A 15747-nucleotide genomic window follows, 5' to 3' on the forward strand; every position below is an offset into this window, starting at 1 on the left:
GCTAAAATTAATACAACTGGATTACAAATATCTCTGAATTTAAAAGAAATTTAAACAAGTCGATTGGGTTAGATAGTTACCAAAGGACATTAAGAAATTACACTGATTACAAATACATATTATTTGGAATTACAACTTATAGAGTAGATGAAATGTGGTCTGTTCTAGTTGAAACAGTGAGAGGGCCTGGAAACCTATAGAGGTTATAATAGCCTATAGAGCCTATTATTAAGTCAATAATAACCTCACCCCAGATCATCATATTTGTGTTGGCTTTTTCAAAGTTTCAAGCAATTGCATGTGGACAACACACCCTGTAAGAGCAGTTTGTATTATTGCAATTTGTAGCCAGATTCTTTCTCCCAATGTTATCTTTTCCCTTAATTATAGTTGTTTAGTTGTTTATAAAAATATGTTCCCACAGACACAGTAAATATTATTAAAAAGTCAAGATTTATCACTTGATAATATGTGAAGAAAATCTGAGTATATAAGCACTTAAGAATTTACCTTGATTTTAGTTTATTTTTATTTGATGAAATATGATGATAGCTAATGCACAGCAAAGAAGATAGATGACAACCATCAAAGCAAATTACAGTTCTTACAAACTACCTACAAGGATAGTTTCAGTCAATTACCTCCACATCACTATAAGAAATACTCAGATGGGATGGTCTCATGATGCCAAGTTACAGAGGGTGGTGAATGGTTCCTGTGACATAATTAGGTTATCTTGGGCTACATTCATGGTTCTCAGTCTGGTTAGGACTAAAAGTAATTTTAATTTTACCCTTAAAAACTTCATTCATAATTCAGGAATTATCATTTAACTCTGGCAGAGAATTTTTTGCATCTAAATATAAAATATGTAATTTGGATGGGCAATCAACATGATATGGTACAAACTGTAGAAATCACAACAGTTATTTTGCTTTTATGTCACAATTTAGACTTACATTTCAGTCTGTGAGGATGATGAATAGAATAAAATCTATTTCACAGCAATGACATTCAGGATCAAAATCTATAGTAACTAAATGAAAATATAAGTGACATGCATGTAGTAGATCTTTTGGCAACTTTTCCCCAGCACTTCTATATTCTACATAGCAGTTACAGAGACTTTAGGAATAAATTAGTTTTTTATACCATGATTTAAATAGACTTCCAGATAAGAAAAGTTTTCTAGGTTAAGTATGCTTAGGTTAGTGTGTTTCTAGGTGGCATGAGATTGTGATCATGATACTAAGCGAGATGATACACAGTGGACAAGCCTCAGGAGTGTTTGAATGTGAGAATGCTGATAATGGCCCTGGAAACTCCTTTCCAAGAATGTCATTGGTATGAATGTCAAGTTCCGGACCTATAGGATATTAGAGTGAATTCCCGCAACTATTTTGAAGTGTGTGTGTGCTGTTGATACAGAAGGAGCACTTTGAAAATATTTACATTTGTGTTTTTTAAAATGGGTTGCTGAACTCTAATGAAATAATTTGCAACCAGGAAAGTGCTGAGGATGGTCACGGGAATGGAGACAAGTAGATGAAGAAGAAAATGAAAGACTGGTAATTGCTGAAGCCAACAGAACTTTTTTGACTTGGTGAACATATTTTAGAATCGATTTTTTAAATACTTCTGCACATTTTTGAATCCTGTTGTGGAATTATGCCTAGTTGCTGTTTGGAATAGCCAACCATTTTCTGCAGAACTTGGAAGAATATGATTACTGGAACAGCCACTCTGTGTTCCCTTTGCAGTTGATGCCTCAAATATAGTGTTCATCACAGTATAAATTATAAATGTCATTTTCAGTTCAGGTGTCTGTTACCATTTTAAGGGTACAGATCAAACATATTTTATATTCTTAATGCTCATCTTAGTGCTTTGCATGTAATAATAAGTGCTTATTTAATAAATGCTTATTGACCAAAAGACTTTCTATTTATCTGTTAAGACTCAGGTTAAATCCCATACCTTTAACAGAACATTTTTTGACCACCCCAGATTAAAAAATTGCTGTTTATACTTATGTTTAAATTAAAAAAAAACATAATTTAACTTGTCCTAATTATTTATTTAACCTTGAATTTCCCACTAAGTTGCAAGCAGAAGGGCTGAAACTCTCAGGGCCACTAATATTCTCTAAGGCATTAATATGCAAATTAGGAAATTAATATGCAAACCAGGAGAGCTCCCCACTCCTACCCGGCCAGGTCAGTGCACAGCTTGGGAAGGTGGACTGCACTTTTGTGCAGAGAGAAACTTCGTCCAGACAGAAGCAGCCCTATGCTAGGGTGCACAGTTCCAATGAAGTATGGGCAGGATTTCAGCACCCCTCTCTCTCAGGTATCTTTACACAGTATACAATCTGCACAGCTGTGTACTGCAGTCCAAAGCATAAAACATGCTTTGATGACTGAATTATATTAGAGGAGATCTCCTGGGTTCCAGAAGGCAAACCTATAGAGAAGATTATATATTACTTTTCAGACTTTTTTTTTTTTTTGGTTAAGTATTGAGATGAAGCATCAGCTCAGAAATGGACTTCTCAGTATGTTAGAGTTTTCCTGTGTGAAATTTACTTCCTACAAGAACAGAGGAGATATATTAACCTTTTCTCCTAATGTGAACTCTTCTGATGTTTGGCTACCCATTCTGCAAGGATAGAAATTACTCAGAAACAGCAATTAGTTCACTGTGAGATCCAAAATATGTGTGTCTGTGTGCGTGTGTGTGTGTGTGTGTGTGTGTGTGAGAGAGAGAGAGAGAGAGAAAGAAAGAGGGAGAGAGAGAGAGGAAAAAAGATTTTGCAATTAGAAATTGCCTATCTAAAAATTTTTTGTATATATATTTTTGACTTCATTTGACTTGTACCAAGATAACTTGGTAAAATCTGTTACTTCATTGATTTTTCTGAGAGTACACATTGCATTTCTTGACTATATTTCCTACTCAGGTAAATTCAGTGTGATATACTGTAAGGATAGCAGGCTGACTATACTTTGAAATTATTCATCAAACATTGGAAATGTCAATTGTATAGGACTGACGAAGCAAATAGAATCCAGAGAAACGAAGCTAACTGGAATCTTAAATTGTATCTCTTCTCTCAAGAGGTGATTACTTGATCCATCAGAAAGATGGATTTAGCAGAATTCAACAAGTTTAGCAAAAGACTGTAGACCCCATGAATATGTGGCACTGTTTCACTGAGGGACTTATTATGTCCACTGATAGAAGTCCTGCCAGATAAATAGTTTCCTGCTTAGGCCTGTTCACAAGGAGCTCCTGTTTGTTATTGGGTTGCATCCTGTGACTAAGCTACATAATAAAATGTTGAGACTCAATGTGCTTTTATTACAAAATGACCACACCCATGAAAGATGTAAGGTCTGATTTTAAAAATGGAGGTTTATTTTTGGTTATGATCTCATGTTTTGTCAAAACAAAATAAATATTACCTTGAACCACACTCAGACAACACTGAGTCCTCTGCACTGAACTCTTAAATGTGAACATCCTTGAGCAGGCCAGACAGTTGTTCTTTACACCCCCTGGGTAAAGGCTGGCATTTCATTGATTTCAAAAGGAACTTCCCAGCTGGATCCACTCCCAATGGATAATAAGCAAGACTGTACTTAGGGCCAAAGTGTTAAGACTGAATTCTTAAGGTTACCAAGAAAATGAGGAAATGCAGTAATAAAGGATAAAAGTAATAAAACCATATTTTCAATTTTCCATGTTTGCCAGAGGTATTAGTCTCCTATGCAAATAATACTAGCTTGTTGTTTTCCCCTATGGTTTTTATGGTGTTAGTATAAGTCTGTTGGGATTTTTTTTTCCTTCCTTAAAGCATCTTTACTATTGAAATTTGAGCACAATTAAAATATTTGAATCAGAATCACTGAAATGAAGTTAAAGTCATAAGTTACCTTCAAATGCTGGTGCTTTAATTTTTCTTCCTCTATTTTCAGACGCTTCTGTGAGATTTCTTCTTGTATTTTTCTTTTATCCTGAAATAAAAAATATTCCAGCATGATCAGTTTTTTTAATTTGCTTAAGTATGTTTCCTGGGGATGTTGTCATTATTGAATGGCTGGCTAGTGGTATGCTCTTGGCATTGGTATGAAGCTGCTTTGGAAACCCTTATTTCAAAGCAAAAGAGAGTGAAGTGGGATATGCAAAGCATCTTACTGACGGAAAATGATATAAAGAGCTTATTCAAAGAGAATTTAAAAATATTTTAATGACTTTCCTTCCCCCCTCATCTTTTCTATCTTCCCCATTGAGTCTAGCAAGATTGAGCTACTGAATGATGCAATGGAAACTGTGAATTTTAAGGTGGGAGTTTTGAAATAAGCATGAGGAAATATTGTGAGGAGAGAGATTGTTCTTGGCGCAAGACTGAAGAAGCTGCTGGGTAAAAGGGCTGCTTATGTGTGAAAACAGGATCGCCTACAGAGCATTAGAACACTAGGGAGCTAGAAAATGTGACCGTTTCCTCCTGTAAATGTTGCTATGGGAAGAGAGAGAGAAAAAAAGATCAGATAATGCATGTTAACACTAAGAGGACTTCTAGCAGAGGTTAAAAAAATTCATGAAGAGATATAGTATCTTTCACCACATTTATTATTTTTAGTTTTATTGGGTATAATTGATTTACAGTGTTGTGTTAGTTTCATGTGTACAGCAAAATGAATCTGTTTTATATATATATATATATATATATATATACCCACTCTTTTGATTTTTAGATTCTTTTCCTATGTAGATCATTACAGAGTATTCAACAGTTTCCTGTGCTACACAGTAGGTCCTTAGTAGGTATCTGTTTTATATATAGTTGTGTGTATGTGTCAATCCCAATCCCAAAGGAGAGTGTGTCCCTACTCCCTTATACCTGGTAACCATAAGATTATTTTCTACATTTGTACCTCTATTTGTGTTTTGTAGATAAGTTCATCTGTAGGCTCATTTTAGACTCCACATACAAGCACTATCGTATTTTTATTTCTCTTACTTCACTCAGTATAACAATTTCTAGATCCACCCATGTTGCAGCAAATGGCATTATAATGTTCCTTTTACTAGCTGAGTAATATTCCTTTGTATGTATGTACCACATCTTCTTTATCCATTTCTCTGTTGATGGACATTTAGGTTGCTTCTGTATCCTTGCTATTGTAAACGGTGCTGCAATGAACATTGGGTGCATGTATCTTTTTAAATTATGATTTTCTCCAGACACATGCCCAGGAGTGACATTGCTGGGTCATATGGTAGCTCTATTTTTAGTTTTTTAAGGAACCTCCATACTGTTTTGGTGTATGGTGGCTGTACCAGTTTAGAACATACCCTAACATCATACACAAAATAAACTCAAAATGGATTAAAGACCTAAAGGTAAAACCATAAAAACTATTAGAGGAAAGCATAGGTAGAACTCTGTATAAATCGCAGCGTGATCTTTTTTGATCCACCTCCTAAAGTAATACAAATAAAACCAAACAACAGGACCTAATTAAACTTAAAAGCTTTTGCACAGCAAAGGAAGTAAATAAAACAAATAGACAACCCTCAGAACTGGAGAAACTATTTGCAAACAAAGCAACCAACAAGGAATTAATCTCCAAAATATACAAAACAGCTCATGCAACATCAAAAAAACAAATAACCCAACTGAAAAATGGGCAGATCTAAATAGATATTTCTCCAAAGAAGCCACACAGATGGTTAAAAAGCACATGAAAAGATGCTCAACATCTCTAATTATTAGAGAAATGCAAATCACAAGTTTAAACTACAATACCTTAAAATCCCAGAGAGCAAAACTGTTGATACACAGAAGTTGTACTTTTTAAGAGCTATAGACTGCATACTAAGTAGAAAGCCTGGTTTCAGTTTCCGGCTCTGCCATTTACTAGCTATGCATCCTGGGACAAAAACCCTTAACTTAGTGTCTCATTACCTTTATCTGTAAAATGGAGGTAGTGAGGGTACCTACATCATAAGATATGAGCCTTAATGGAGCGAATATATGCAAAAGCTCTGAGAACAATGCTTGACACATAGTGTTCCATAAGTATTTGTTTAATAAAATTAAGTAAATAAACACATAACCTATTAATCACACAGAAGCAACACATTAACTCTGATAGTGGTTGCACTGATATGAAATGCTTTAGAACTTTCCTGTCTGGAATTGTTTGAGACATTTTACAAGCTATGCAAAAAGGCTCTTATTTCCTTCTTTTTTGACCAGAGGTGACATTATTCTCCATCTTACTTATAAAAATTGGTGCTAAATCTGCTTTCAAAATGGAAAACTCCCAAAGGTAAACATTTGTTGCCAATAAAGACCTCTAAAGGAATGTGAAACAGGCTGAGAAGGTAATTTAGAAAGAAGAGCTCCAAAAATATTTGGCAGCAATATGGAAACAAGTGCATGGCTTCCTGGTGTAACTCCTTTGAAGATAAAAACTCATTTTTGATGTATAAATTCAGGTACATTTATTGAATGTAACAGAAATCATTTGAATGTACATTGCTGTCCAAATATATGCCATGTTTCTCTTTGTGTGTAAGAAGCGTATATGACCTTATCAGTGTTTTTTTTTTTTTTTTTTTAAGCTTCATGAGCAGTTCTTTTGGAGGAAAAAAAGAGCTTGGCAACAAGCCTGGGTTTTCAGATTCACTTGTTTATTTGGATGAAATCTGGTTGTTTAGGAGTAAAAACTGTGAAGATCTCTTTGAGTCAATTCTTCACTATATCTTGAAACTGTTATTGAGCAAATCTTAGTAATATTTTAAACTTATTGTGCCAAACATTTGGGTAAGTATTTTTCAGGCACTATTTCACTTAATAGTCATAATAACAGAGATATAATAATATTACACTTAGTAGTTATGATAACAAAGACATAGTGTAATAATTTTCATTTTATAGAAGAGGAAATGGAAGTTTCCAGAGATTAATTAACCAATCCAAGTTCTCACAGCTGGTGCCTGGTGGCTCAGTGGTAAAGAATCCGTCTGCCAATGCAGGAGATGCAGGTTTGATCCCTGGGTGGGGAAGATCCCCTGGAGAAGGAAATGGCAACCTACTACAGTATTTTTGCTGGGAAATCCCTTCCACAGAGGAAACTGGCAAGCTACAGTCCGTGCCATCACAAAGAGCTGGACATGACTTAATGACTAAAAACACCACCGTGGCAGAGCCAGGATTTGAACCCAGGCAAATAGAGTTCAGCCTCTTAGCTAATTCACTACATTATTTCCCTGAGTGGGAAATTAGCTTCCCCAGTTGTTCTGTCTATTGTGAACCACTGAGGTGTGTTGGCAGTGCCACGACAGCCAGTCCTGGAGGGGCTTCTCATTAGAAAGGCATACACACACTTTCAGTTCCCTGTGTGCTGGTGTGGAGCTGTCCACCTCTCTCCATGGACAGCCCTAGAGAAGAGCACATTATGTACGTGTGGCCATGACTGCTGAACCCAGCAATGATTGCCCACCCTGCTGGTAGCCAGTTTGTGCTGGTCGTTTCATCCTGGGTTAGTAATAACATAATGAAAGCTGTGTGTAGAGGCAGGGCATCTGAAGTGTTTTGGCAACAGGATGCTTATAGAAGGGTTGCACAGGATGCTTATAGAAGGGTTACTGCTGCTGCTGCTAAGTTGCTTCAGTCGTGTCAGACTCTGTGCGACCCCATAGACGGCAGCCCACTAGGCTCCTCTGTCCCTGGGATTCTCCAGGCAAGAGTACTGGAGTGGGGTGCCATTTCCTTCTCCAATGCATGAAAGTGAAAAGTGAAAGTGAAGTTGCTCAGTCGTGTCCAACTCTTAGCGACCCCATGGACTGCAGCCTACCAGGCTCCTCTGTCCATGGGATTTTCGAGGCAAGAGTACTGGAGTGGGTTGCCATTGCCTTCTCTGAGAAGGGTTGCTAAGGAATCCCAATGTTTTGTCACTCAAAGGTAATGTAATGCCTTTCTCATGTCAGTGTAGTAGTTAAGAAGGTAATTTTCTAATATTATAGGCATGACTCTTTTAAGATATGAGTACATTTTCTTCATAAGATATTCATCAACTGCAAATTGTTGTCCTTTTGCCAGATTTCATGAAGATCTATAAGCATTACTGAAAACTAATATGGCAACAGTTTAGTTTCATTATGGCAGGGTGAACTATAATACCAGACCACCTGACCTGCCTCTTGAGAAACCTGTATGCAAGTCAGGAAGCAACAGTTAGAACTGGACATGGAACAACCGACTGGTTTCAAATAGGAAAAGGAGTACATTAAGGCTGTATATTGTCAATCTGTTATTTGACTTATATGCAGAGTACATCATGAAATGCTGGGCTGGATGAAGCACAACTAGAATCAAGATTGCCAGGAGAAATATCAATAACCTCAGATATGCAGATGACACCATCCTTATGGCAGAAAGTGAAGAGGAACTAAAGAGCCTCTTGATGAAAGTAAAAGAGGAGAGTGAAAAAGTTGGCTTAAACGTCAACATTCAGAAAATGAAGGTCATGGCGTCTGGTCCCATCACTTCATGGGAAATAGAAGGGGAAACAGTGGAAACAGTGGCTGACTTTATTTTTTGGGGCTCGCAAATCACTGCAGATGGTGACTGCAGCCATGAAATTAAAAGATGCATACTCCTTGGAAGGAAAGTTATAACCAACCTAGACAGCATATTAAAAATCAGAGACATTACTTTACCAACAAAGGTCCATCTAGTCAAGGCTATGGTTTTTCCAGTAGTCATGTATGGATGTGAGAGTTGGACTATGAAGAAAGCTGAGTGCAGAAGAATTGATGCTTTTGAACTGTGGTGTTGGAGAAGACTCTTGAGAGTCCCTTGGACTGCAAGGAGATCCAACCAGTCCATCCTAAAGGAGAACAGTCCTGGGTGTTCATTGGAAGGACTGATGCTAAAGCTGAAACTCCAGTACTTTGGCCACTTCATGTGAATAGGTGACTCATTTGGAAAGACCCTGATGCTGGGAAAGATTGAGGGCAGGAGGAGAAGGGGACGACAGAGGATAAGATGGCTGGATGGCATCACCGACTTGATGGGCATGAGTTTGAGTGAACTCCGGGAGATGATGGACAGGGAGGCCTGGCGTGCTGCGATTCGTGGGGTTATACAGAGTTGGACACGACTGAGTGACTGAACTGAACTGAACTGAAACTATAAGTTAAGCTTAAGATGTCATGTAGTTTTATTGTTAGTATACCAAAAGTTACTACAGTCAACTAATTGCTTCTCAGATTATCATGGAACAAATATTAATAGACATGAAATGCCATCTGCTTCCAAGAATTTCCTCAGAAACTGAAGCATCTCTATATACACCTATCATAATCCAACACATCAGATATTTATTCATGTTAACCAATATGAATAAACTACTGTTTTCTTCTCCAGTGTTCAACTAATAAAGACATTTGTTCAATGAATTGCCTAGATGTTCAGCTGTCTAAATTGGAATATTTTAGCAGCTGACACCCACAAATTTCAATTCTGTAAAAACCTACATCTTAACTGTTTTGAAAATTTATTTAGCTTGTACGGCTACACAGCTGTTGCAACTGTCTATGATCATTGATATTATTGCAATCACACACTTAATAAAAGTATCCTGATACATAAGAGTATGAGTATTTCAGATGTATTACTGATTAACAATTAGCTAATATTCTAAAATGCTTGAATCTGTCAAGATGGCAGGATTGGTCCTGAGTTATTTAATTTTTAATTTATTCAATAGTTAGTGACTTCTGTACAAATGCTTTTGTCAAGGCAACACTGAGCTGTTCAATGTTTGAAGATTACTCAGAAGTAAATACTTTCACCAAGGAAGTTACATGTCTTAAAGGAGGAAAATCATTTGTGCAGGGACCTATAAGATATAAAGTGATAAATGTCATCACTAAGGCACAAGTGAGGTATGGCGAGAGTTGAGGTGAGACAAGAAGCGATGATATCTTGATCATGATATGGTTAGGAGAGGCTTTGAAGAAGCATCCAAATAAAATAATACTTTGGGTAGTTGCTAGGGACTGGAGGGCGGGGAGAAAAGGCATTCAAGCTCATTGTGAGCAAAGGCCTGATGTAGAAAATTGGGACATTATTCGGAATAAAAAGTCTGGAATCTAAATTGCTAAAAAGAGAGTAGTGGGAAATAAAATAAGAAAATGAAATGAGGCTAAATCCTCAATAGAAAATACTGAAAGGCAGGGCATGAAGTTTAGAATTAATTTACATGTTGAGATAGAGAGTAATGAAAGGTTTTCAGAGGGAGAGGAATAATAGAGTTTAAATCACATTTTAAGAAGTTTAAAATTAGCTTGATTGTGTAGATATTGAAGGAGGACAACTTGAAGGGGATGATCATTTACAACTCATACATAAAATCAAGAGACCTGAAACAAGAGCTAACAGGAGGTGTGGATTTCAGAAATACCAAGGAGTTAAAATTAGCAGGACTTGGCAACTGACAATGTATGGATGCAGGAGAGGAAGAGGTCAAATTGGAGTACAAGTCTTTGATGCCCAGGTAACTGAGAGGAGAGCAGAATCATTCATTGAAATAGGTACTTCAGGAAAAGAGTTTGGGAGGAAAGATGGTGATTCACAGCAAGTTTTAGGTGTCTTTGGGAAAACCAGATGGAGTAATCTGGCTGGTAGTTGAAATATTAGATGGAGAGAGATCAGAAGTGAGAAATAGAGATAAATATGCCAGAGTTTTGGAAGGGATAGCTGAGACCAGGAGACTATGTCAAAGCATGACAAGAGATGTATTTACGAAAAGTAAGGGACAGCTCAAGACAGAACCTTATGAAGCATCTACATTTAGGGGTATTGGAGGAATGGAATCCATATGGAAGTTTATTTGGGGACCAATGAGATATTATTGATAATAGAACTTGGTGAATTGGGGCCAATTCAGTTAGGCAAATGGTTTCAGATTCATTCTGGTAGCAGTATCTTATAATCATGACTATCTTTGCTGATATTTTCATTATTTAAGGTCTCAAAAGAACAATAATAGAAGCTAATTGTTTGGATTTGAATACTATCAACAATGCAGAACTTACTGGTGAAGTGCAGATAATAGTAACCTTGAAGGAAAGGGATGCCCTAACCCAATATTCACAGAAAAGAATACTGAGCATAGTTACAGGTTTATTACACTTCAGTGAAAGTAGATTTTTAAAATTCTTGAAAAAAATTCTTGAAAAATTGTTGTAAAGATTTGTTGAAAAAGAGTCAAACATTTCAGGCGGGACCATAGATCATGAAGCATAGGCAATTTACAAATGGAAATATTGATACACAATTAAAAATGATCTCAAGTAAAAAGAAAACTAAACAAAACCAAACTAAATACTTTTTTTACTGGGAGCTTCCCCAAAGTTCATGAAACCAAGAATACAGAGGAACAGGTGGTTACCCATTTGTAACAGTGTAAATAAGGTACAGATGCAGGGCGATGAGAAGATGTGAAGCATGTAGGAAACACTAAGGGTACAAAAAGCATGCGTGTAAAAATGAATTATATAAAAAGTTATGTTGAGAGCAAAAAGACTACTGCTGAGATACACAGTGTAATATTAGCAAGATGGAGATAAACTAGAACAACTTCACTCCTGTTGCTGTTGCTAAGTCTCTTCAGTCGTGTCCGACTCTGTGTGACCCTATAGACGGCAGCCCACCAGGCTCCCCCGTCCCTGGGATTCTCCAGGCAAGAACACTGGAGTGGGTTGCCATTTCCTTCTCCAATGCATGAAAGGGAAAAGTGAAAGTGAAGTCGCTCAGTCGTGTCCGACTCTTTGCGACCCGGTGGACTGCAGCCTACCAGGCTCCTCTGTCCATGGGATTTTCCAGGCAAGAGTACTGGAGTGGGGTGCCATTGCCTTCACTCCTATTTTACTACAATTTTTTTTTTTGACTAAGGAGAATAACTTTAATCCTGGAAATTGTAGAATAAATATGCTTAAAGGAAACTCAAAGCCCAAGAGGAAATAAACCACTGAAGACACAGCTGCTCAGACTCTGATGGGTTTCAATTCAGGGAGCAGAAACATTTATAGACACAACAGGAAAATGTCAAATAGTCTTGGAATCTTAGGTGAAGTGAAGAGACATCAGAAGGCTGAAGGTGGCGTATGACCTATTTTTTCCCCCAAACTTATTTACTTTTAATTGAAGGAAAATTGCATCACAATATTATGCTGGCTTCTGCCATACATCAACATGAGTTAGTCATAGGTATACATAACTCAGTTTTTTGAACAGAGACAAAGGTGAATTAGGAATATTTAAAGACTGTTAAATGTATTGATTAATCCTTTTTCAAAGTTGTAGAATGAATTATTAAACAGTCTTGTTTTTAGACAAGGAACATCTAAAAGATAATATTTGATTATGAAAAAAATTTAAAAGTATTTCTTTAGCTTAAATTTTTAAGATCTGCAGATGATGATGATTAGCTGTTTATTGAGCTTTAAGCCAGCTTTTTCACTCTCCTCTTTCACTTTCATCAGGAGGCTCTTTAGTTCTTCCTCATTTTCTGCCATAAGGGTGGTGTCATCTGCATATCAGAGGTTATTGATATTTCTCCCAGCAATCTTGATTCCAGCTTGTGCTTCCTCCAGCTCAGCGTTTGTCATGATGTACTGTGCATATAAGTTAAATAAGCAGGGTGACAGAAAGTGAAGAAGAACTAAAGAGCTTCTTGATGAAAGTGAAAGAGGAGAGTGAAAAAGTTGTCTTAAAGTTCAACATTCAGAAAGCTAAGATCATGGCATCCAGTCCCATCACTTCATGCCAATACATGGGGAAACAGTGGAAACAGTGGCTGACTTTATTTTGGTGGACTCCAAAATCACTGCAGATGGTGATTGCAGCCATGAAATTAAAAGACGCTTACTCCTTGGAAGGAAAGTTATGACCAACCTAGACAATATATTGAAAAGCAGAGAGATTACTTTGTCAACAAAGGTCTACCTAGTTAAGGCTATGGTTTTTCCAGTGGTCACGTATGGATGGGAGAGTTGGACTGTGAAGAAAGCTGAGTGCTGAAGAATTGATGCTTTTGAACTGTGGTGTTGGAGAAGATTCTTGAGAGTTCCTTGGACTGCAAGGAGATCTAACCAGTCCATCCTAAAGGAGATCAGTCCTGGGTGTTCATTGAAAGGACTGATGTTGAAGCTGAAACTCCAATACTTTGCCCACTTGATGCGAAGAGGTGACTCATTTGAAAAGACTCTGATGCTGAGAAAGATTGAGGGCAGGAGGAAAAGGGGATGACAGAGGACGAGATGGCTGGATGGCATCACCGACTCGATGGACATAGGTTTGGGTAAACTCCGGGAGTTGGTGATGCACAGGGAGGCCTGGTGTCCTGCGGTTCATGGGGTTGCAAAGAGTCGGACACAACTGAGTGACTGAACTGAACTGAACTGATTGAGTGCTTTATGCGTTGGGAATACTTAATGAACTTAAATATATCAATTACTTAATTTTCCCCAAGTTGCCAGGAAGTAGGGATCATGTTTATTCCTGTTATGCAGGTAAAGCAACTGAGGAGCATAGGTATCTAGATCATGAGAATTTATAAGTATATCTTGGTTTCAGCATGATTTTTGACAAAATTTCTTATTTTTTTCTTTGCTAAAATTGCGTAAATGTGAACAGAGAGGAATACTTATTTGAAAGTGATTGTCCTAACATTTTTTTTAAACTATAGAGATAGAAAAACAAAACCAAGCCCAATAAGCAAGTAAACATAAACGTGTTGAGCTAATTCTTTGAGCCAGAGATTTCAAGGGTGAAGTCGGGGTGCACTGGATGACTTGTTGCTAAAAACTGCTCCAGATGACTTTAATGAACAGCCAGGTTTGGGAAGCAATGAAATAAAAGATGACCAAGGCAAGATTTCAAACATCTTGTCTGTTAGGAACGAGGAATCCAAATTAATGATTAATTTTATTATTAATAAGGGTGAACTATGAAACTTATAGGATGTTAATTGCATGTTTGAATGTTTGAAAAATCTAGACAACTTTAAAGAAAAATATAAAAATCTCCCATAATCCCACTACTTTAGAAATAACTATTATCTACGTTTTCATACATTTTATTCCAATATTTTTTCAAAATGTTTAAAACAGATAATTATGTTTATAAAAACACATGCACAAACCACACAAGAGGCCCCTATGCAGTTTTTTTTTTTTTTACCTTTTGCACCTAATTCTGTGTCATGAACATTTGTCATGTAATTGAATTTTATCAATAAAATAACTCAACTTTTTCAGAAGAGCATAACTTGCTTAATCAGTTTTCCTTTTTCCGCCCATTAGGTTGTTTTTAATCTTTTGCTGTTATAAGTAGCTGTATGATGAAATTCCTTGTTTATAAAATTTCAACAAGTTTTGTCTAGTTATTTCCTCAGAATAGGTCCCTAGAATGTAGTTACCTAGTCAAGGGGCATGGATGTTTCCAGATTGGTAAAAAGCTTCAGTGACAATTATTTTAACTTACATTTCTGCAAAGCAGTGTATATTACCTCACTCTTATTAAGTAGGAATATTATATGTGAAAGATCCTTAAGCAGTATAAATAGAGCAAAATTAGTCTAATTTTGATCTCTTAATGAGATTTATAAGATTACTGTGGTCAAATATTATATTGTGTATAATTTTCTTGGCTATTTGTATTAATTATGTAAAAACTTTTTGTGATGACTATCTGACGGTGATGGTTTAGTTGCTAAGTCATATCTGACTCTTTTGCAGCCCCAGGGACTATAGCCCACGAGGTTCCTCTGTCTGAGGGATATCCTAAGGAAGAATACTGGAGTGGATTGCCGTTTCCTTCTCCAGGGGATCATTTTGACCCAGGGATCAAACCCACATTTCTCACATTGCAGGCTGATTCTTTCCGCCAGGGAAGCAGTGATGTCCACCTATTTTTTGGTAAAGTGAAAGTGAAAGTCACTCAGTTGTGTCGGACTCTTTGCAACCCCATGGATAGTCCATGGGATTCTCCAAGCCAGAGTACTGGAGTGGATAGCCATTCCCTTCTCCAGGAGATCTTCCCAACCCAGGGATCGAACCTAGGTGTCCCACATTGCAGGCGGATTCTTTACCAACTAAGCCACCAGGGAAGCCCAAGAATACTTCTCCAGGGATCTTCCTGACCCAGGAATCTAACTGGAGTCTCCTACATTGGAAGCGGGTTCTCTACCAGCTGAGCTACTAGGAAAGTCCATTTTTTTTTTTTTTGTAAAGCCTATTAATTTTTTAATTAACAATTTGAAAGAGTTCTTTGGAAGAAGGAAAAGGCAACCCAACCCAATATTCTTGCCTGGAGAATCCTATGGACAGAGGAGCTTAGCAGGCTACAGTCCATAGCATCACAAAGAGTCTGAAGTGACTGAACACACACATATACACACACAAGCACACATACATGGGTTCTTTGAATTAAGAATAGCAGCCTTTTGTTTGCCATGTCTTGGCTCTCCTGCATTGGCAAGCAGATTCTTTACCACTGGTACCACCTGGGAAGCCTCCTTTGTTTGCCATACTTGGTTGTAAATAATGTCACCTAGTTTCCTTTAATTTTTAAAAAATCTATGTTGTTTCTAGAAGCGCTGAAAGTTATTTTTCCTATGTGCTGTGCTGTGCTAAGTCATTTCAGTCCTGTCCGACTCTTTGTGA

The 15747-nt window shown here is 37.2% G+C and overlaps 1 protein-coding gene across 1 annotated transcript in view; it reads right to left on the reverse strand.

Annotated features, from left to right (window-relative positions):
- The window catches only part of PALMD (palmdelphin), a 59680-nt gene that overhangs the window by 29722 nt on the left and 14211 nt on the right, over positions 1-15747 (reverse strand). The window contains 1 exon segment of the mRNA NM_001035079.2: positions 3936-4016. Coding sequence (NP_001030251.1) covers positions 3936-4016 — 81 coding nt within the window.

Source organism: Bos taurus, chromosome 3 (assembly GCF_002263795.3).
Source record: "Bos taurus isolate L1 Dominette 01449 registration number 42190680 breed Hereford chromosome 3, ARS-UCD2.0, whole genome shotgun sequence".
NCBI lineage: Eukaryota > Metazoa > Chordata > Mammalia > Artiodactyla > Bovidae > Bos > Bos taurus.